The 21,602-nt window shown below is 48.2% G+C and overlaps 1 protein-coding gene across 13 annotated transcripts in view; it reads left to right on the forward strand.

Moving 5' to 3' along the window:
• NEDD4L (NEDD4 like E3 ubiquitin protein ligase) overlaps nucleotides 1–21,602 on the forward strand; it is a 2,900,454-nt gene that overhangs the window by 2,499,396 nt on the left and 379,456 nt on the right. For all 13 annotated transcript variants that reach the window (XM_069627054.1, XM_069627053.1, XM_069627056.1 and 10 more), the window contains one exon: nucleotides 16,128–16,223. In XM_069627054.1, coding sequence (XP_069483155.1) covers nucleotides 16,128–16,223 — 96 coding nt within the window. The remainder of the gene's footprint in view (nucleotides 1–16,127; nucleotides 16,224–21,602) is intronic.

Raw genomic sequence — 21,602 nt, forward strand, 5'->3', positions numbered from 1 at the left:
CTGGTTACAGCACCCTGCCCCGAGGCAGATGGAGTGCACGGCGTTCACTTACCTAAGGTGAGAGCGTTAACCTTTGGGGTTCTACAGGAGAAGAGAAAGGGAAGAAGAGAGAGACATTCAATAACCCAGTTCCTTAATCCCATATTTTCTATCTGCAGACATCTTACCCTTCGAGTCAGACATACAGTGCACAGAGGTCCAGCCCAAAGAGCCAGCCGTGTGTTACACATCACCTTTGAAGATACGGTATACGCCCAGTCAAGACCGGCGCCTCTACGGGAATCAGGTGAGCGTTACACACGTCCCCTGCACACCTTAATGCTGAATATCACAGCCAAAATTACATAAATGCATATCGAAAATTGGTTTCATTCAATTCATAAAGATGTCAAAGATTTGATTCCAAAAAATGCTAAACAGGAAGTGCGAGATATAAGTATTCCAATCTTCTTTAATATTCAAAAGTGAGTCAGCACAATGTGTTTTGGGAAAATGGCCCCTTCATCAGGTGCAATTCTACAATATAATGAACATTCTGTGAGTACACTTAATTCATAATAAGTCATATGATCAAAGCCAGAATCTTTCACCAGAAAAAAAATCTCATTCCCCTTTAAATTTAGAGATGCATTGGGCGCGGCCCTGGGAGCATGCGCTTCCCTGACTCCGCCCGCCGGTTACCGCTCCTCAGTCCTCTTTTCCCCGTCGACAGGAGCAGACCACTTTCACCAGCGCTCGTGGGTTTGGCTTCGGCCTTGTAATTCCACACACTATTCCCCCAGAAACTGTCTTTTGGTCTTTAATCGGGTAGTTGGTCCTCTGGGGCCATGCTCCTCCCGGCGCTTTTCAATGTCATCAGGCTTCAGCAGGGGTCCGGCCTTGTCCGATTTTTCCCACCAACCTCCCACCCCCCAATGCTCTTTGCCTCCGCTGCCTTGGCCCCGATCATGGCTAGGAGGGTTGTACCGCATGTGACAAGCTTACACCGCGCGCTCTGAAGAACATGTTCACTCGGTGGCGAAACGTCTTCGAACAAGCGCCTCCAGAGGACTTGTAGAACTTCATCAAGCACAAGTCAAGGCCCAAGGTAGGACCACTGTTTTCATCCGCACCCCAGAAGGGTGACTACTTCCTAAGGAAACGTCTGAGCAGGAGGAACCATTCAGGTTCTAGCACCAACACAGGTACAGAGACTCCTTCAGCTACCGGCCACCATGCAGAGGGATCGCTAGATCCTGCCGGTGATGTCGCTGAGGGACAACAAGGTTCTTTTACTGGGAGTCCACCCGAGGGGGCTACGCCCTACTACCGGACAAATGTCTGAGGGGGCGCCTGTATGCAGCACTACCGGCGACACAGCCTACCTAGCCCCGTCCTGAGGTTCAGGGTAGGCCTCAAGCTCCACCGTCAAGAGTCCAGAAGGAGGCCGGGCCCAGTGCGGCAAGCACAACGACGCAGGCACGTTCCATGCAGCCGAACAAAATGGCCTCGCGCCAGACAAAATGGACCCTCGTCCGACGCCTTCCCCCTTCAGGGAACAGGTAGGGGAACCAGTTTCCAGGTGGGACTGGTCTACACCAGGTACGTGGCCTACAGCATATCCTTCAGCGTGGCAGGGCAGATACACCTCGTATGCAGCAAGGCAGAGTACACCCAGGCATCAGCAACCTCAAGGCCATGCTCCTACTCCCGTGCCACCTAGCACCCCACCGGCCTGTGAGGACAGTTTTTAAAAAAAAGTTCCTCACTCTTATGAGGTCCCCTCAGATGGGAACCAACCTTGGGGATGTGATCGGGACATGCTGCTTCTGGTCCTGGCGATAGCTAGCGCCCATGGTGAACCCTCCCATGCTCCAGCGCATCAGGCCCACGCACAGCCCCAGCTGCCCACGCCGGGCCTCACAGTTCCAGGCCCCCCTGCAGCCCGGGCGGGTCCGCACCAGCCTCCACAGTAGCCTCCGGCTCCAGTCAGCAGACCTCAGCCTTCAGAGCCCACTACTCCTCCACCTGTCCGGATCAGCAGGACACCCTGATAGACACCAATGAGGAGGAGGACCCCAACACACCGTCTTCGGCCAAGGCATTGCATGAACGGCTCGCAGGTCTAGCTGAATACTTGGGGCTTCCACACCCCGAGGTTGAACAACCACAGAGGCGGGGGTCCTGGCCGAGGTGGGGGTCCACTCTACGCCTCACCACTAGAACAGGGATTCTGATGCAGAAGGACGTTGTGGCCCTTGTCCAAAAATGGATGGCTTAAACCCCATGCGGCACAGCCTACCAATCGGCACCTCAACGCCAAGTACAGGCAATGGGAGGGGGATCCACTCTTGCTGTCTGCACAACTGCAACCACACTAAGTGATTGCAGCGGCCTCACTCTACTCCAAGTCGCAGTCTTCCTCGGTTACCTCGTCCTTAGCGCTCCTAGGCAAGGAGGAGAAGATCTTGGAGGCATATGGAAGGAAAGTCTATTCCAACGCCTGCTGTAAATCAAAAGCTTTGGCGAGAAATAGCACACCTCGCACGCCTGCCCTTCACGTACAGTATTGGCGCTCAAGGTTCGCGGACCTCTGGATCCTCTCAGTAAAAAAAAAAATTTTGCAAGTAACTTGGGGTTGGTCACCCTAAGTTTCTTGGGGGAACCCAGACGTGGACACCCTGCTCACTGTGCTCAGAGAGGCAAAGCTCCACCTCACTGATGAGGCCCAACAAGGTGAAAAACGTGTATGGGGTTGCTGTAGGTACTCTTGTTCAGAAGGGAATTGCCATAGCATTTCGGTGCTGGACTGCCCATGTGGGCAGAACAGAGACTGATAAGCAAATGGATATTTCCCATCTGTGAAAGGTACAGTGAGCAAAAAGCGATGGCTGCGGACTCTCAAGGTGGGAAAAAACCACAGAACACGTTATCATGCCAACACCTCTTGGTTATCATGGTGTCATGTCTACTGGCAGTGCTTTACATGAGGCTCAAAATGAGACGATTGCAGCTGCACTTCGCAGCCTCCTGGAGTCGGGAGAGGGGGTCCCAGGCAGAACTTGTCAGCATCCCTTTCCATCTCCACCAGGACCTAGTGTGGCAGAGCACGGACTACAACTGCAGGTTACCCTCACCACTGACTCTTCCTTGGAGGGTTGGGGAGCCACTCTGGACAGCCACAGTGTTAATGGAGTTTGGTTGCTTCAGGAACAGGAGGCCCATATCGTTGGCTAGAGCTGAAGGTGATCTGACTTGCTCTCAAAACCTTCCTGCCGATGATCTGTGGCAAGATGATCCTCATTCGAGCTGAAAACTCCACCAGCAAGTATTACATCAACAAGGTGGGTGACACCAGGTCTCCACCCCTATGCACCTTGGCAGTCATCATTTGGGAGTGGGCCCTGGAGAACCAAATGCATTTGTGGGCAATCCACCTCCCGGGGGAGTTCAAACTGGAGGGGGTCAGGCTCAGCAGACTGGGTGCAGGCAACTACGAATGGCAGTTGAACGAACAAGTCCTTCAGGGGATCTTCAACAGATGGGGTCATCCTCAGGTGGATCTCTTTGCCACCTGGTCCAACAGGAAGTGCCCCCAGTTTGCGTCCTGGCAGGGACAGGGCTGGGGCTCTCTGGGCGATTCAATGAAGATACAATGAGACAACATGAACACGTATGCCTTCCATCCAACTCCCTGGTCCACAGAGTAATCTGCAAGCTCAGGGAGACCTGACACCATCCCGATAGCCCCGTGGTGGCCCGCGAGGCTATGGTTCTCGGAACTATTCAGTCTGTCAGAACAGGCCCCGGTGCACCTTCCGCTGGGTCTAGCTCACCTACTCACAGCAGGGAGGCACGTACATCCACCCCGCCCCACCAGAGGTTAGCCCTCGCAGCGTGGTTCCTGAACATGTCACATTAAAGCATCTCTGGCTGTCGCAGGCTAACCTAGACATCATACAAGGCTGTACAAACGCTGCTACTAGGAGCCAGTACAATAGTAAGTGGACTAGGTTTCGTCACTGGGCCGAATCAAAGTAAATTGATACTTTACTTGCGCGTTGGACGATGTGCTGTCTTTCTCAGCATACCTCGCACACTCGGGGGTGCAAGTAGACACATGCTGCACCTATCTGGCAGCCATAGGAGCCAATAGGAACTCGGAGGAGGAGGTTTTTTCATCCTCCAACCCAATAGTTAAGACATTTGCTGGGCCTCACCAGGCTCTACCCACCTATCAAGAAGCCACACCTGAAGGTCACCTCCACGATCTATCAAGCCCTTAACTCCTTCGGGGCGACGCAGCTAGATGGGCTCAAAGAAAAATGGGAAAGGGATATAGGTCACATGGAACCAGAGGACTGGGTAGAGGCATTAATGTCCCCTAGAGAAATAGGTATTGATTCTAAACTCAGGCTTATACAACTGAAGATCCTCCACCGCACATACTATTCACGCACTGCCATGGTCAGATGGGGTGGACTGGAAGATGGGACATGCCTCAGGTGCAAAACAGAACCGGCCACCTTTTACCATATGTTATGGGAATGCCGAGTCTTACAGGTCTTCTGGGAGAGCTGTACCAACACGATTTCTGCCACCCTGGCGACACCAATCCCCAGGGACCCCAAAATGATGCTGTTGGGAATCCGAGGTGAAGTGGATCTCTCAAAACATGATAGAATATTTCTGGCACTGGCACTTGGGACAGTCAAAAGATTGATCGCGGCTAGCTGGGGCTCCGCCGACCCCCTATCTGTGAACCGATGGTGCAATGAGTTGGACAGATGTGCGGCCCTGGAGCGCCGGATTTACAACGCACGGGGGTGCCCCCGCAAATTCCAGAAAATATGGGGTAAATGGCTGGACGCTAACTGAAATGTACCGAGAGGAATAGAAATGTACTATTGTTAACATTGATTACCTGCCATACCCAACGAATGTCTGATGGCCCTCGGCCCCACCGGGTTCCCTCTGCCTCTTTGAAAACTGCCTTACTATCATGATCTGTTGTATGCCTTTGACTCATGCCTGTTTTGTTGTTGTGTTACTAAAACGTAATAAACAGAATTATTAAAAAAAAAAAGAAGCCACACCTGGTGTTGGATATGAATGTAGTTTTGGGGACCTTGGGGCATAAACCAATTGAGCCAATGGCTTCCGCGGACATCAGGCTAGTCACCATTAAGAAAGCCCCATTGGTGGGTCTTAGGTCTGCACATAGGGTCAGCGAAATCCAGGCACTGAGGGCTTCAAAGCCCTATACTACCTTTCATAAGGAAAAGGTGGTCCTTAGAACTCATTCTGCATTCTTACCTAAGGTAGTCTCCTTGTTTCACCTCATTGAGGAGATAGTGCTAACTACTTTCTTCGCAGCCCCCGAGGACGAAGCACAGAGGGTACTGCACTGTCTAGATGTCAGGCGTGCTCTTAAAATCTACCTGGACAGAACCAAGAGTTTCTGCAAATCGGAGGCTCTCTTTGTCACCTTTGGTGGGTCATGGCCAGGCTATCAAGTTTCCAAGGCCTCCATAGCAAGGTGGATGGTTGCAGCCATAAAGGAGGCAGCACAAACCACTCCCAGCAAATATGCATGCCCGTGCTACCAGAGCCAAGGCCACGGCTGTGGCTCTCCAGAGGCACGTTCCGTGGCAGGTCATCAGTAACGTAGCTACATGGGCTATACCTTCGGCCTTCTGCAAGCACTACTGCTTGGATGCCAGCTCCAGGTCGGACGCTGCATTTGGTCAGGCAGTTTTAAGTAACTTGTTTTGTTAGGAGGCTCTCCTCTCCACCCTGGGGCTGAAAGGGGACAGGACGTAGGAGTAATTATAAGTTACTCACCGTAGTGACTAACATACTCCTAGTCCATAGTCACCTTTCCTCCATAATTCCCACCATCCTCCACCTAAATAAAACTGGTGTCATTAGGCAATGGTAATATTATCGACTCGTCAAAGGAGACAGAGGAGTGGCGCCGGTGGGTGGAGTCAGGGCAGCGCATGCTCCGAGGGCTGCGCGCCTCTGAATTTAAAGGGGAAGAAGATTTTTTCTGGTGAAAATGGTTCTGTCTCCCGTCCCTAGCGAGGGACGCCCATACAGTATGGATAAAAGGGGACTATGGGCTAGGAGTACATTAGTCACTACGGTGAGTAACTTATAATTTCTGTTATAGTCATCAATATTTGTTGAGCAATACTTTCATAATGCATGCTAGCTCATTAGTAGCTAGAATTACTAATGAAGATGTTCAAGAGGGGTCCACTAAAGTATTATTAAATTTAGTGACGTATAGGGTATAAATAGTGGTGATTCCCAATAAGTAGAAAGAATGTGCTTAATTTTTGTCAAGCATGGAACCACCTAAGTTTCAATTTACTAGTAGTAGTGACGAGAAAACTAAATACTTTGAAAGAAACAATGGTCACAACAGTAGAAAGCGTGTTAGAGTCCTGTCTGTAAATGAAGCAAGACGCAGTCTAAATATAGACAGCCAAGGCCGTCAATCAGAAACTGCAGGTAAACCGAAATATAAAGGAAAATCCTTACCTTGGTGCTTAATATCGAAAGGATAACAAAGCGGTCGTACAGGTAAATAAGGCGCTAACACGTCGGGGAAAGAACCTCGAACGTCAGTATCTGATGAGCTGTAATGAGAATAAGGGAAGGACGAAATGTCCCCGAGTAGCTACCCTGTGTAATGACACTTGTAAATGGTGAGACACGGAGAGCGATCTTACCCGCTCTAGCATGAACGCTCTAAGTTAGTTTAGGAAACTTGCGGTCGCTGATCGTGCAAGCAACTCTGTGGCTAAAGACGTTGCCTAGCAACGTGTTAGTGGAGCTTGAAGATGGACTCTAGGACGTAACTAGTCTAGCTCTGGAGAAGATAAATAGACGACATTGTTGGGATATGGTCTGGTACCAGATCTCAACTGATATCTTTCTATGAATATCTTAATGGGATACATCCCTGCATTAAATTTACATTGGAGATAGGAGATCCCTTCCTCCATTTTTTGGATGTAGAACTCAGAACAACTGAAACTGCAGTGAGTAACTTATTGTAATCAACGTTTAACTGATATGAGCTAGCCTACAACTAACAGCCCCCATACTATAAAATGCCCAGCCCAATTTATTTGCTTAACTCCAATAAGATCTCCTCTACTACCACCCTAACTATCTAGTACTGTGACCTATAATATTAGTAAAGCATGTCTAACTTTCTCATGAGTACACATTGATATATGAGCAACAAAATGATCCCATTTCTCCCCAAGTACTCTATTAGTAGGTACACGTTTTTTTTCCCCACGAATCAACCAACTTTGATATTTTATTCATTGTCTCAGCCCTAATTTCCATATTAATTCATATCATCCTTGTATTCGAAATATTCTCCTTGTGGCAATCCACGGTCCTCCACTTGAGCTTCGGAGGACTCCCACCTCTGGCATCTCCATAATCACCCCATATGTGAGTCGGCTAATAAGACATTCTATTCACCCGATCTACTGTACGAGTGTAAACCTAAGGTAAGGACAAGTCCCATTATTTCCTACCTCACAGCATCTCCGTTCTGTTCAATGCACTACAGACCCTAATTTCTCCTATGAGGGGTACATATGCAAGCCCAGTGGGACAGACATCTGCAGTCATCCACCTATTCTGCAGGTGGGTCTTCACTATAACGACTACAAGGGGGTTCCTAAAGATGGCCATTCACTTGTAGCTGCATTCAGCATAGTCTCCCCACCAAGGCTACATTATTTTGAAAACAACAACACATTTCAGTAACCACGGTGCACTAGGGTAAAGGACCTAAGCCTTTTTAATGACTGTTGAATCATCCAACTGTCTGTGGGTCTCAGCACCATTTTAACTCTATAGAAGTCAATGGTAGTCAGATAATTTAAGATCAAGACCTTTTCAAGCAAATCAAACCATAGTTTACAGCTAAATTAATTCGGGTATACCAGTTAATCAAGCAAAGCAGATTTCTACACATCTTTTTATTTTATCACAAACACCTCAATGTTTGTTACTGTTTCTTTGGGGGAGACAATGCTTCTATTCTCAAGAAAATAGTTGATTTTCTCATGATTTGCTTTGTAATGATGATCTTGCAGGGCATCAGAGCTGGAGGTTTCTGGTGTTTTTTTTCTCTCGAGTTCCCTTTCCTGTAATACAGAACCAGCAAGTTGTTGGTATGAAAGGATTATAAGATGCCATGCAGTGTACAGAGAAAGAACATAAGGTTCATTTAAAGAGGCCCATGACTTGGAACATTTCAATGTCAATTGATGTAACCTATCAGCCAATGAATTTGTATTTGTTTTATTTATATAGCGCAGACCAGGCCCAAGGGCAACCGGGCGCATATCTTGGCAGAAAATTACAAGTATGACATATCAACACAATGGTACCAACAGATTGTGAACAAAATACACAAAATATACAATTGACGTTACAAATCAGGGCAATAAGCAGAACAGTAGTGCCGGAACAAAGCAGAGCTGGGTCCCAGGTGGCCCGTCCAGAGTCAGAAGAGTGGTTGTTAATGCGATGTAAATAGCCAAAGCTTGGCTTTGTGTTTGAATAGGTTAAATGATGGTAAGGTTCTGATAGTGAGTGGTACAGTGTTCCAAAGCTTGGCTGCCAGGACAGGGAAGCTGGCACCCCCGGCTGTATGAAGCTTGAATCTAGGGATTGCAAGACCGTGGGATTGTGCAGATCTAAGTACTCATGTTGGTATATGATGAGTAAATCGCGAGGCTAGATATGAGGGGGCCTGGTGGTTAAAACATTTGTATGTAAGGGCCAGTGCTTTCAGGGAGATCATTTGGGTGACTGAGAGCCAGTTGAGGTTCTGCTGGTTTCTGAGATGTGGGCAGATCGGGGGATATTAAGAGCCGCTCTAATGGCATTATTTTGGGTAGTCTGAAGTTTGTTGAGATTACCCTGGTTAGTGCCTTGGTACAATGCATTGCAATAGTCCAATTTGGACATAACCAGGGTCCTGGCCAGGGTAATGCAGTTCTGGGCGGTAAGCAATGGGCAACAGGCTGAGATCAATTTGCAGGTGTAGGCAGACGCAGCAGCCACTGCATTAGTTTGTCGGGTGAGAATCAGGGAGGCGTCCAGGTAGATACCCAGAGTTTTGGTATCTTTAGATACTTTAATTAGATTACCGTCAATGTTAAAGGAGCCGAACAGGGGACTCAGTTTGTTAAGTCTCTGTTGCGTGCCTAAAATGAGAAGCTCAGTCTGCAGCACCCAGAACACTGACAAGACATTGCTATGCATATACAGCTTTACAAATCTGTTTCCAGTGTCTCCCTATGGCTTCTAAATGTTCAACTGATCTCTTTCCCCAGAACATGAGTTAAATGAATGCCATTCTCGAGCATGGGGTCTGGCATGGATTCCTATGCTCATGAATATTCCCCGTCGTCAGGCTGGGAATCCTCGGTAAAGAAAAAATCAGTATCAGTTTCGTTTCTGATCTGTCTTTCTTAGTAATAACCAATCACTGATCTCTGGGTCATACTGCCCCCAGCCAATGACTGCCCTCTCCCTAAGCCCCACCTCTGGCAGCCATCTTCAGATTTGTACCGCACGCTCAAGTGTTGGGAGTCCTCGTGTTTAGCTCTCGAGCTTTTGCTGCGTTTTTGCGCTTTTTCAAAGAGAATTTCTAATTTTTCGGTCAAATAGAGCATCAAGCTCCACCGTCTCTACATCCGATTAACAGGGATCCGTGTCAGATTTTTCTACGCCCCTCAAGGGTGAAGATTTCGTCGAGTTACGCTTCTTGGAGGATTCCAGAAGTTTCTGCGGCCTACCCGAACATGGCCCAGGAGAAAGGAAGCTCGACGCCCGGAAAGCTGTTCAGGGTTTGCCCTGGGTGCCAGCTGCAAAATGTGTTCAAGGAGGACGAGCACTCGAAATGTCTCTACTGCCTTCATGAGGACAAAACGCACGTGGAGAAGGACTGTGCGTTTTGCGGGAACATGTCGGAACGGACCATCAGGGACCGACACCTTCGTCTCTCCAACTGGCTGGAAGGAAAGAGCCCGTCAGGTGAAGAAGAAGTCCGAGCGGTCTTTGAAGTCCTGTGAGGGCGCCCCGGCGACGGGGGCCCAACAGAAGGCAAAGCACCGCAAGTCCGCGGGCACCGGGAGCGCCGAACGGTCGGGCTCCTCGGCTGCCATGCAGGGCGCACCCTCTCCAGTGCCATCAACCACGAGCCAACGGTCTGACTCAGGGAAGAGGAAGGCCGAGAACCCGGCAAAGCTTCTGGAGAGGCCCCGGTCGAGCTCGAAGGATCCGACTGAGGGGGAGCGAGGCGGTGAACCCCCCCCCCCCAAGGTGAAGGCCACAGGCCCACACAAGGTGGTAATGGCCTTGATTCACCCGGCCAAGGCCTCTATCGAGGAAGTCGCGACGGCCCTGGCGCAGCCTGTGGAGGCTACACCAGTGGAGGTGACCTCGGGGCCCAGAGTCTCCCTGCCTCCGCAGAGGGAAGCCTCTTTCAGACCCATCGAAAAGACCCCCGTGAAGACCCTGGCGGAAAAAGAGGGGGGGCGGTGGCCATTGTGGACACGGACACAGCTTCCTAGGAGGAGCTGGTAGAAGTCTTAGAGGGCGTCGACGAGGGCGTCGAAGAGGCCCGTCCCCACGGGAGGGATCCTGACAAAGGTGACGACAAGAGTGACGGCGGCACCGGCGAGGGTCCTAGTCACCTGTCGCTCCCGTCGCTTCCAGAGCCGCAGGATAACTCGGCGGCCATTTTGTTGGCGATACAATCCTTATGTTCAGAGATAAGGACGAGATTGCCCTTACCACCGACGGAGGATCCGGAACCAGGCTCGACGGAGGAGCCAGAGCCAGAACCAGGCCCAGCGGGAAGCCCCCCCGAACAAGAGAAGACGGATCCATCCAGCCCCACCTTTTCAGCCCTCGCGGCCTGCTTAGCCTTTACCCACGTCCCCCGTCCCTGGGGATGACATGGGAACGGACACGGCCACGATGGGTACCGACGACGGCAGTGACGACGGGACGGAGCTCCCATCGCCCCCAGCCCAGGCCTCCCCGCCTGACGAGATCGGATATTTCCATGCAATGATCGCCGGGGCATCCAAGCTTTTTCAGCCCGAAGAGAAGAAGGAGGAAGGTTTCCTTTACCAACGACGCGAGGCCAAGAGGAAGACCGTCCTCGCCGTGCCTCTGCTGGATGACATCTGGGACGAGGGTCTCACCCTTCTCAAGAACCCGTCTACGACGCCTGCCAAGAAAGATCGGTACAAGAAGAAGTACCGGGTCCCCGACGCAGCCCCTATGTGCCTTAGGGCACAACCGACCCCTGACTCGATCATCTAGACGACGGGGGTGGCTCAAGGCGACGGATTTCCGCCAGGTCGTACAAGCCAAGGTTTTGGACATGCCCTTCGACGGGAACAATCTGTTTGGGAAAACAGTGGATGAATCCCTCCAAGCCATCAAGGCGGACACAGAGACAGCTAAGGCCCTAGGCGTTCTCCGGCAACGAAGGCTGTCCTTTCGGAGCACCGGAGGCAAGCAGGGTGCCTCCAAGGGATTCGACGGTGGCTCCTCTACGTACCGCCAAGCGGCCCGCTCCACGTCTCAGGAAGCCTATAGAGGACGAGGCAAGTCGGGTGGACCCCGCCGTCGTCGCCAGGGAGGCCAAGGTGGCAAGGCGTCCTCCAAGCAAGATTGAACCAACAGCGGTGTCGGGCCCCCACCGAAGCACCCCAGTGGGAGGCCGGCTGGCGAAGTTCATCAGCGTGTGGGAGTCCACCTCCACCGACCGTTGGGTGCTGGATGCCCTGGCCCAGGGGCACGCCCTCGAATTTCTAAAAAAGTGCCCCCGCATTTCACCCGTGGCCAGGAAAGAAAATCACGTACCTCAACTGCTTTTGGAGGTAAGGGCGATGCTCAAAAAAGGTGCCATCGAGCTCGTCCCGAAGAGGCTCCGGGGCTCCGGAGTATACTCAAAGTACTTCCTCGTGAAAAAGAAGACAGGAGGATGGTGCCCCATCCTGGACCTGCGACGACAGAACAAGTACATCAAGGCACAGAAGTTCTGGATGGTCACCCTCCAGCACGTGCTGGAACAGCTGGAGGAGGGCAATTTCCTGTCGTCGTTGGATTTGGAGGATACGTACTTCCACATCCCCATTCTAAAAGGACACCGAAAGTTCCTTAGGTTCGTGGTCCAAGGACGTCACTACCAGTTCAAGGCCCTCCCGTTCGGATTGAAGTCGGCACCCAGGGTTTCACCAAGTTCCTCGCACCGGTGGCAGCGCGGCTGCACCTGCAGGGGATCCACGTCTACCCCTACCTGGACGACTGGCTCATCCAAGCAAGGACAAGGGAGTTCGCGTAGATCACACGGCGAAGACCGTCCAGCTGCTCACGGACCTGGTATTCTCCATCAACTTTCCCAAATCCCACCTGGTCCTGTCGCAAGTCGCACTGTTTCTGGGAGCCAAGCTCAACACAGTGGTGCGTCTGGCCTCGCCGTCGGAGGAAAGGACGAAGGCCATCCTGGGCAAGGTGCAGCGTCTGCTGGCCACGGACATGGCCAGGGTGAGGTCCATCAAGTCCCTCCTCGGGATGATGTCCTCCTGCATATATCTCGTGCGTCTGTGCAGGCTTCGGATGCGCCCTCTGCAAGAGTTCCTCGACGCCCGCTGGATCCAAGCGACGGGCAGCTTCGAGGACAGGATCCCGCTCAACAAGACCTTCCGACGAGCGATCCGGTGGTGGGGCACCTGCACTCATCTGACGGCGGGCACAGACGTTCAGACCCCATCCTACCAGATAACGGTGACGACAGATGCCTCCCTGGAAGGGTGGGGAGCACACCGGAGAACTTCACGTGAGAGGCCTTTGGCTCCCAGAGGAGAAACCGCTTCACATCAACATCCTGGAGCTCCGTGCAGTGTTCTGGGCGCTCAGGTCCTTTCTCCCGTCCCTCAAGGGCAAGGTGGTGAGAATCTTCACTGACAACACCACCACGATGTTCTACATCCGGAAGCAGGGAGGAACCAGATCCCCAGCCCTCTCCAAGGAAGCCCAGGATCTGTGGCATTGGGCCGTCGCCCAATGGATGTTTCTAGTGCCCTTTCATCTGGCAGGGATAAAGAACACCATCGCCGACTCACTCAGCAGGGAGCTGCGCTCGTGCCAGGAGTGGGAACTACGTCAGGATCAATTGGATCGACTCTTCCGACGATGGGGAAAACCGCAGATCGAGCTGTTCGCGACGGCGACGAACTCCAAGTGCCAGAGGTTCGCCAGCAGGTTTCCCCAGCCCAGGAGCATGGGCGATGCTTTCTCGTTCCCCTGGGACGGCCTGTTCCTATATGGGTTCCCTCCGTTGCTGCTCCAACTCATCAACCAGCTCAAGAGGTCCCGGTGCAGGATGATCCTCGTTGCACCGGCGTGGCCGAGGCAGATCTGGTTCCCGGACCTTCTGGACTTTTCAGCGTCCCCACCAGTCAAGCTGCCGACGGACGCGGATCTTCACTCCAGAGAAGGAGGCGCCATACTTCATCATGACCTGGAGTCGCTGAACGTGCAGGCCTGGCTCCTGCAGCACAAGAGTTTGGAGGGTACGATATCCCGGCTGACTGCAGAGAGGTCCTTGCAAAGGCCAGGGCGTCCTCAACTCTCAAGTGCTACGGACATAAGTCGAAGAGGTTCTCTGCCTGGTGCCGTGCACAGATTATTAACCCTCTACGGATTACGGCCCCTCAAGTGCTGCCGTACCTACTGTCGCTGGCCAAGGCTGGACTGGCTCACGCCTCCATCAGGATACATCTGGCTGCGATCTCCCGATACACCAGAACCACAGGACGGGTGTCCTTGTGGTCCCGTCGCCTGGTGAAGGAATTTATGAAGGGACTGTTCCGAACGTTCCCGCCAGTGAAGGCCCCTAACCCGGCATGGGAGCTCAACGTGGTGCTGACCAGGCTCATGGGGGCGCCATTCGATCCCCTGCATTCGGCACCGTTGAAGTTCCTGTCGTGGAAGACTGCGTTTCTTGTGGCCATCACCTCAGCACGACGAGTGGGAGATATCCAGGCCCTATCCTGCAAGCTTCCATACTTGACTTTTCACGACACGAGGGTGGTGCTGAGGACGCACCCCTCCTTTATGCCCAAGGTGCCGTCGGACTTCCACCTCAACGAGCCCTTGGTGTTACCTGTTTTCTTCCCGTCGCCTTCGTCCCTGGCCGAGAGGACTTTGCACTCGCTGGATGTGGCTAGAGCGCTGAAGTTCTACGTGGACCGCACCAAGAGTTTTCGGAAGACATCACAGCTATTTGTTAACTTTGGACCTGTGAACCAAGGGAAGGCTCTCTCGAAGGCTTCCATTTCCAGATGGCTCTCCGGCTGCATCATGCACTGTCATTGGTCGGCAAACCGACCGTTGCCTGGCCGTCCGAGAGCCCATTCGACCAGAGCTATCGCTGCTACCACGACGTTCTTGTCTGGTGTGCCTCTGATAGACATCTGCAGGGCTGCTACGTGGAGGTCGACGCACACCTTCACGAGATTCTACTGCGTCGACCGGGATTGCAGGGAGGAGTCCAGGGTCGGCCAAGCGGTGCTGCGCAACCTGTTCGCCTAAGGTGAGCCTGGTGAGGAGGTAAGAATTGCTTAATGTTGAGTTTTTGATGTAATGCTTAATGTTGAGCCTTTGCCACCTCCCGTTGGTTGTGCATATGTGTACTGCTATGTATTCTTATATTCATGAGCATGTGAATCCATGCCAGACCCCATGCTGGAGAAGGAACAAGTTACTTACCTGTAACTGTTGTTCTCCAGCATGGGTCTGGCATGGATTCACATGCGAACCCTCCCTCATACCCCTCTGCGTCTCTTCACTTGGTCATACTGCCACTTTGCGTGCTACCAAATCTGAAGATGGCTGCCAGAGGCGGGGCTTAGGGAGAGGGCAGTCATTGGCTGGGGGCAGTATGACCCAGAGACCAGTGATTGGTTACTCCTGAGAAAGACAGATCAGCAACGAAACTGATACTGATTTTTTATTTACCGAGGATTCCCGGCCTGATGGGGAATATTCATGAGCATGTGAATCCATGCCAGACCCATCCTGGAGAACAACAGTTACAGGTAGGTAACTTGTTCCTTCCCTTAATTTAATTGAGATAAAAAACAAAATCTGGCATGATTGGAAAAAGATAGAAAGATAGCATTTGATAGATTTCTTTGAGTTTTAATCTTAAAAATAAGTCTCTAATAAGCAATCTGATCCGGGGAAATTGAATATGAACATTAGGCATCAAAACTTCCATTAGTGCCAGTGATGGCACTAGAGTCTATTCAGAAGTGTGAGGGCTAGATACTAGGCATTTGTTCAGTGGCAAGCATCTCTATTTCATTGGTATAGATTCTAAACGCTTTGGACTTCCAGATGCAAACTTTGACAATATAACGGTTTATTATATTTCAATGTCATAGTGATCTCTTCAGGTTGAGGATTGTTCTTGGCATGCATGGAAGGTTCAAAAGAATGTCCGTAAATTATGGAGGCAATAAGGTGCATATGCAAAACAAAAATAAGTGGCCTTCTACTGGGCCAATTCAATTGATATTCTGCATGTTGGAGAGCCCTTCAAACAAAGCAAAACCTCAAGTAGTCCACCAGTCATGTTGGGTAACTAAACAAAATAAGAAACGATTAACCAACAAATAAGTCGGATATCAGATTGATCTTTTATTGCAGTATTATGGTTTCATTGTTGGTAAGTTTTGACTCTGCACCCGATTAGTATTTAGCATTTCGATATGCCCTTCTCGGCTACTTTCCTGTTGAAATAAAACCAATATTGGACTTACTTTAAAACTGCAAAGTCCTTGCCTGTTTATTTCAAACTGTAAAATGAATTTATTTAAGTCAATATTGGATCATGAGTTGAATTTTGCTGGCATTAATCTTTCCTCATATGAATGTTATGAAAAACATGGGTAACTGTTTGCATGTGTTAATCTATTTTGTAAAGAGAATATGCATCAATCCTAATGCATTTCCTATTCACATAGCAACCTGTAAATATGTCTGCATTTTATTGTAATATTTTGCATTTTACTTAGGATAGTGAGTACTACAATTCCTTGAAATGGATACTGGAGAACGACCCAACGGAGCTGGATCTAATGTTTTGCATAGATGAAGAAAACTTTGGCCAAGTAAGTCCAAATATAATGTGACACATTTGCATTTTGCTTCTGTGTTACGTGCCATGGATTTGTAGGCAGGAAGGTTCCTGACTACAACTTGTCGGTGTGTTACAAGAAATGCAACAGGCAGATATTTGCAGGTTAAAGTTTTGAAATAAATGTATTGAAACATGCTAGATTCCTTAGCCCAAGAAGTTCAGAATTTGGTGGCCGCTAGGGGCAGTTTTATAAAACAATAGAGGGGAAGAAAGGGACCCATCGGTTCATTGTTTCCATAGCGTGGGAATCAATATTCTGATACACTTTCATAGTTGTCCATGTCATTGCCAGCATCATTTGAGAAGTCATACTGGGTAGTGGGCTTTATATTTAACACAGGTGATGTACAGTTGCATGTTTTTGTTTTTGTTTTAATTAAAAGTTATTTATAGTTTGTATACAAAAATTAAAAACTGTAACATACATTTTTTGAGTCCTTTAAAACATTATTTGACATAATTCAGTCGCTTTAAATTCATGCAATATCCTTGCTGTAATCATCTTTTCTTACAATAGCAGGTTGCCTCAATCAGGCTTTAGAATCAAGTTCAATATAACTAATCACATCATTAAAATTATTTTCAAATAAGCAGAAGGAATCACCATCATCCTATATCTGTAAACCATATATATACATTAACCATTCAATTTCATTGTAACCTAATATCATTGCTACATTGTCCTAACATTCATATTCCAGATGCAAGATCTTATCCTCAATTTTACAAATGTTTTGCATGTTTTTATTATTGCTGAAAACGTAAAATTGTGCTTGTCTAACGTTTTACTAACATAACGCAAAAATCGTCTGACCGAACTTAAAGGCAAAAAGTGTGTTTACTCTTTAACGGTCAGTATTCAGATGTGTTGCATTACAGTGGGTTCCTAAGGAGCAACAAAGGATCGGTAGTTACTACCCATTCATGATACCCATGTTAATCATACAGTGACCTCTCTGAATATATATAGTACAGAGACTAAAATAATTTACAAATGTTTTTGTTTAATGACAATAAATGCAAAGGAATCTCGATGTGACTTGGTTGTACGTGTGTCCAACCAAATGCATTGTTTCAGGTGTGTGGTATGTTCTCAATGACTGCTGGCAGCAATATTAAAGATACTTGTTAACTACATCTTGCTCTGGACTACTTGGGCAGGCTGAGAGTGCAGCCGGCGCTAATCTATCACAGCTGCCGGTCCCGAACAGGACCTTCGGTCAGCCATTTCACCACAGCATGACGAGGCACTCTGTCCTCTGGCTTCAACTCAGTGAACCGAGTTAGTAGAACGTGGCGTCCTTTCCACGGGGATTTTGCACAGACGAATCCAATCTCTGCTGTTTTCTACTTTCATATACTGGATGGGTGTGCTTGCTCATTATAGCACCCTTGGTGACTACTGGCTCCATCTTTATTTACCCAAGACGGACGTGTTTTCCTCTCCACCTAACCCTTCGGACAAGCTTTTCCCGGAGTATTTCACAACTAAGCATTTTCAGAAGCGTGACCCGGGTGCGCTCTGCCTTTTTCTTTCTACTTGGCTGCATTGTTACACAGCGTATGAAGTTCAATATGTCTGGAAAAGTAGCCTTCTACGGACTGCACTCCGTCCTTTAATCTATACTGGGGTGATACTATCAACTCACCTCCATCCTGCCCTGAGGAAGGCTCTGACTACTGATGCCAGTTTGGCATGCCGAAACGTGATTTATATATATATGTTGTTCCCTTTAGGAACAAACTTTTGATTCTTTCCTACACGTTGGCAGATTAAATATACAAACTCAGCTAAAATGATATTCTTTTTACATACCTACCAGGGTAATTTTGTATACACCCTGGAAGGCCTTATGTTGCAGGAACTATGGGTAGCCTGTAATAATTGTTTTATCTTGATGTGATTAATATGTTATCCCTTCTTTTGCACTTGATATATTTGTGATGAATGTTCTGTTTTTCTTTATTTGTTCAATTGCTCTATTCTACTTATCTTTTGTTTTAGAAATTGTGTAAAATCTCAAAAAACTATGCTTTCAACAATAAATGTATGGTTAGCACTTCTCAGACTGCTTCCTTGGTATATCCTCAGTGATTTGCCTCGCAAACACTAGCCTTTAAACTACTATGGAGATTTAACTTGAATGTTGGACAGAATCTAGGACTGTCTCGAGTGCGAGTACCCTTTTGTCGGTTTTTGTAAATTCTACATACTTTGCCCCCACTCACACTTGCACACAGGGGCTCCCCTATTGTTTGTTACATTTTTGAGAGTGCAGCGTGAGCTAGGCAAATGACACTGCTTGAGCATTCTGAAGCATTAGACCTCATAGCCTTTCTCTGTACAGTATAGATAAACTTCGTAAGCTTGAAGGAGCAGTGAGGCAGAGGTGAAATCCTCTTGAATGCAGTGTGATAGGCATCCAATCTTCTGGATGTGTGGTGGGGTCGGAGGGAGTACAGCAGCATGGTGATCATTAAAAAACGACTATGCTGCACATTACTGCTTTAATTGCACAGCCAGGATACTTCTATATTATGATGCAAGCATCATTGGTAATCTTTCTGAATGTGTTCAGCAAAGCTCCGGCTCTTTTAAGTACATGTAATATGTTAATCTACCATAGTGGGCTTGCCAGCAAATTAACAACATGACAAATCTGTGATTGCCATTATTTAGTAGTTGCCAAAAAGCATATTGGCCATGTGTATTGATCACATGATCATGGGTATAGAGCTTGGGTTTTGAACGTGTGCCTAGCTTGATTCAGGCCGTAGTGAAGCAGTGCTCCTAGTGTGTTCCACCCCGCATTTGAGATCAGATTCACATAATGCATTGTGGAATTTGGGTTTAACTGATGAAAATCTATTAAATAATTATTCAAATAAGGAGTTTTCTTTATGGAATTAACCTAAAAGCTGAAAAGAGAAACCCTCCCAGGAGGAACAGGTAGATTTGTATGCTGGCGGCAGTAGAGGAACCTAGACGCTGACGGTACGCTTATCTGCTTGTAGAGGCATTCCAGATCCCCAAGCCAGACAAGCGTGTGGAGAAGCAGAGATACGCAGCTCAGAGGATGGAGTCCGCACATAACCACTGCCGACCCTGGAAGGTGCAGAGGGAAGCCGAGAAGGGCCGAAGCACCCGCAAACAACCAGACTTACCAGTAACCTCTCCAGAGAGGTCGAGGAGCCTGGGACAATTGACAGGACGGCTAAAAGAAGGGAGAATCACAAAGGCCAGTCTGGGACCACAGCCACAAACCTAATCAAAGCTTCCAAAAGCAGTCTTCAGAGTCAGTGTATGACAGGATAGTGCACCAGGCTGGCTGTGACAAATAAAGTAGTGGTAAAGCAAGAAGAACAATTAAAAATACAGATTCACACCCATATGAAGAGGGAGACAAAGCACTCTTCATAGTCACAGTACCTGGAATGACAGTGTACCAGGTTATGATATGATACGATAGGTTATTTATAACGCACTTAATACCCAGAGGTTTCTAAACGCGGCCCCGGGGATCGAACCTGTGTTGATTCGTGTCGTCTTGTTTTTAAGGCAAGCACGTTGCCCCCGAGCTATCCTCCCGAGACCTGTTGGCTGTAACAACAAGGAGAAGACATAAGCAATCTTCATAGTCACAGCATCTGGGAGAAATAAGAGCCAGGTTCACCGTGAAATGTACTGGGAAGAAACTAGGGGAAGGGAAGCAAAACCCCGTTTTGTGTCGATTTTTGGAACACTGAAAGAAGAAAGACCCTCATTGGACATGTTGTCCTTCCTTTTGAAGTTTGTTGGTTGCACCATTTTGGAACTTTGTAAGTTGTAAAAGAACTTTAAGACTTATGAAGATCCCCTTTTCACAATAGTTTGAGTTCTTAGTGTGATGGCTGGAAATAGATTTTTGACACGACAGTGGACTCATTTCTTTAGACTATCTTGACAGACACCATACAATATTCTTTCGAGGCAGGGAAGCCCTCTTAGTATTAGGGTCAGGACGGTATTTTCCCCAACCCTCATTTATTTATTGAAAGTATTTAATAATAATCATGCCACATGTGTGTCAGTCTCCTCCTTCCACACCCTTACAGTGCACCGTAAACAATGTGAAACTAAACCTGGCCAATTTTGAGGTATTAACGATTTAAGATTATCTACATTTTGCAAATGCACATAATGAAAGGCACAAACTATATATATACAAAGAGTCATATATTAGTTTCAGAATTTGCATGTTATGCAATTTACACCTCATGAAAACGTATCGAACTCAGGGTTGACTAAGATGTCAGTTTTCAGGAGATGTAATGAATGTGCATTTTTAATATGAATTGTACAAAGAAGTATATGAATGTACAGCTTCTATACAAAATGCACACGGACATGTTGATTAATTTAATGTTTGTAGCATGCTACATCGCCCATAGGCCTCAAAGCAATTAAACAAACAACTAGACAAGAACAGATAATGACCAAAAACAAGGGTGAAGATAAGCATCCACAGAATTCAGTAAGGAGAGAAACATAACAGGCCATTTATAGCGGCTAATCGGCAGGGGGGGGGGAGATTTATTAAACAAAAGGGTTTTAACACCCCTTTTAAAATCTGTGAGAGAAGTTATTTGCCGAAGCTCAGTTGTCCACAAAGACAGCGCCTGACAGTAAAACATGGTACCACCAAAGGTTTTCAGTTTAAATCTCGGCTGAGATTTTCGATGGATCACAAGATCGTAAACGACGACCTGCGATGAAATTGGCAAGACAATTTGCCAAATACTGTGGCTGCACTCCATTGCGACATTCAAATGTGATGAGTACCTTATGCGCGATCCAGTGTTTAACCGGGTGCCTATGTGGCCTATGTGAAATGTTTGAGTGACTTGCAAAGCCTGAATATTAACATTAGCTCTACCCAATAATAGACTATTACAATAGTCTAGCCGTGAATTAATCAAGGCTGAAGCCAATAGGGTGCTGTTTTTTTGTGAAATGTAAGGGTGAATATGATGAGTTACGTGACATATCCACAAGACGCACGGACCTGTGCCACATGTGGTTTCATCACTAATTCAGCATCTGGGATAATACCCAGGGTTTTCACCTTCTTGGATATTCCATGCTACAAGGAAGCTTTAATATTCTGATGGCATTTTATTAATTTGTTTTCCCCTCAAGTCTATGATCAACAACTCTGTCTTTTCTACCTTTAGAGATAAAGAATGTATCCACATCCACTCCTGAATCACCTTATATACCATATTAATGACCAAAACATCTCTAATATAGCAACCTGACAATTCAAAGACGACCTGGGTGTCATCAGCATAATTCGTAATCTGGACACCC

The sequence above is a fragment of the Ambystoma mexicanum genome, chromosome 6p (assembly GCF_040938575.1).
Source record: "Ambystoma mexicanum isolate Mex_15411 chromosome 6p, UKY_AmexF1_1, whole genome shotgun sequence".
In the NCBI taxonomy this organism is placed as follows: domain Eukaryota; kingdom Metazoa; phylum Chordata; class Amphibia; order Caudata; family Ambystomatidae; genus Ambystoma; species Ambystoma mexicanum.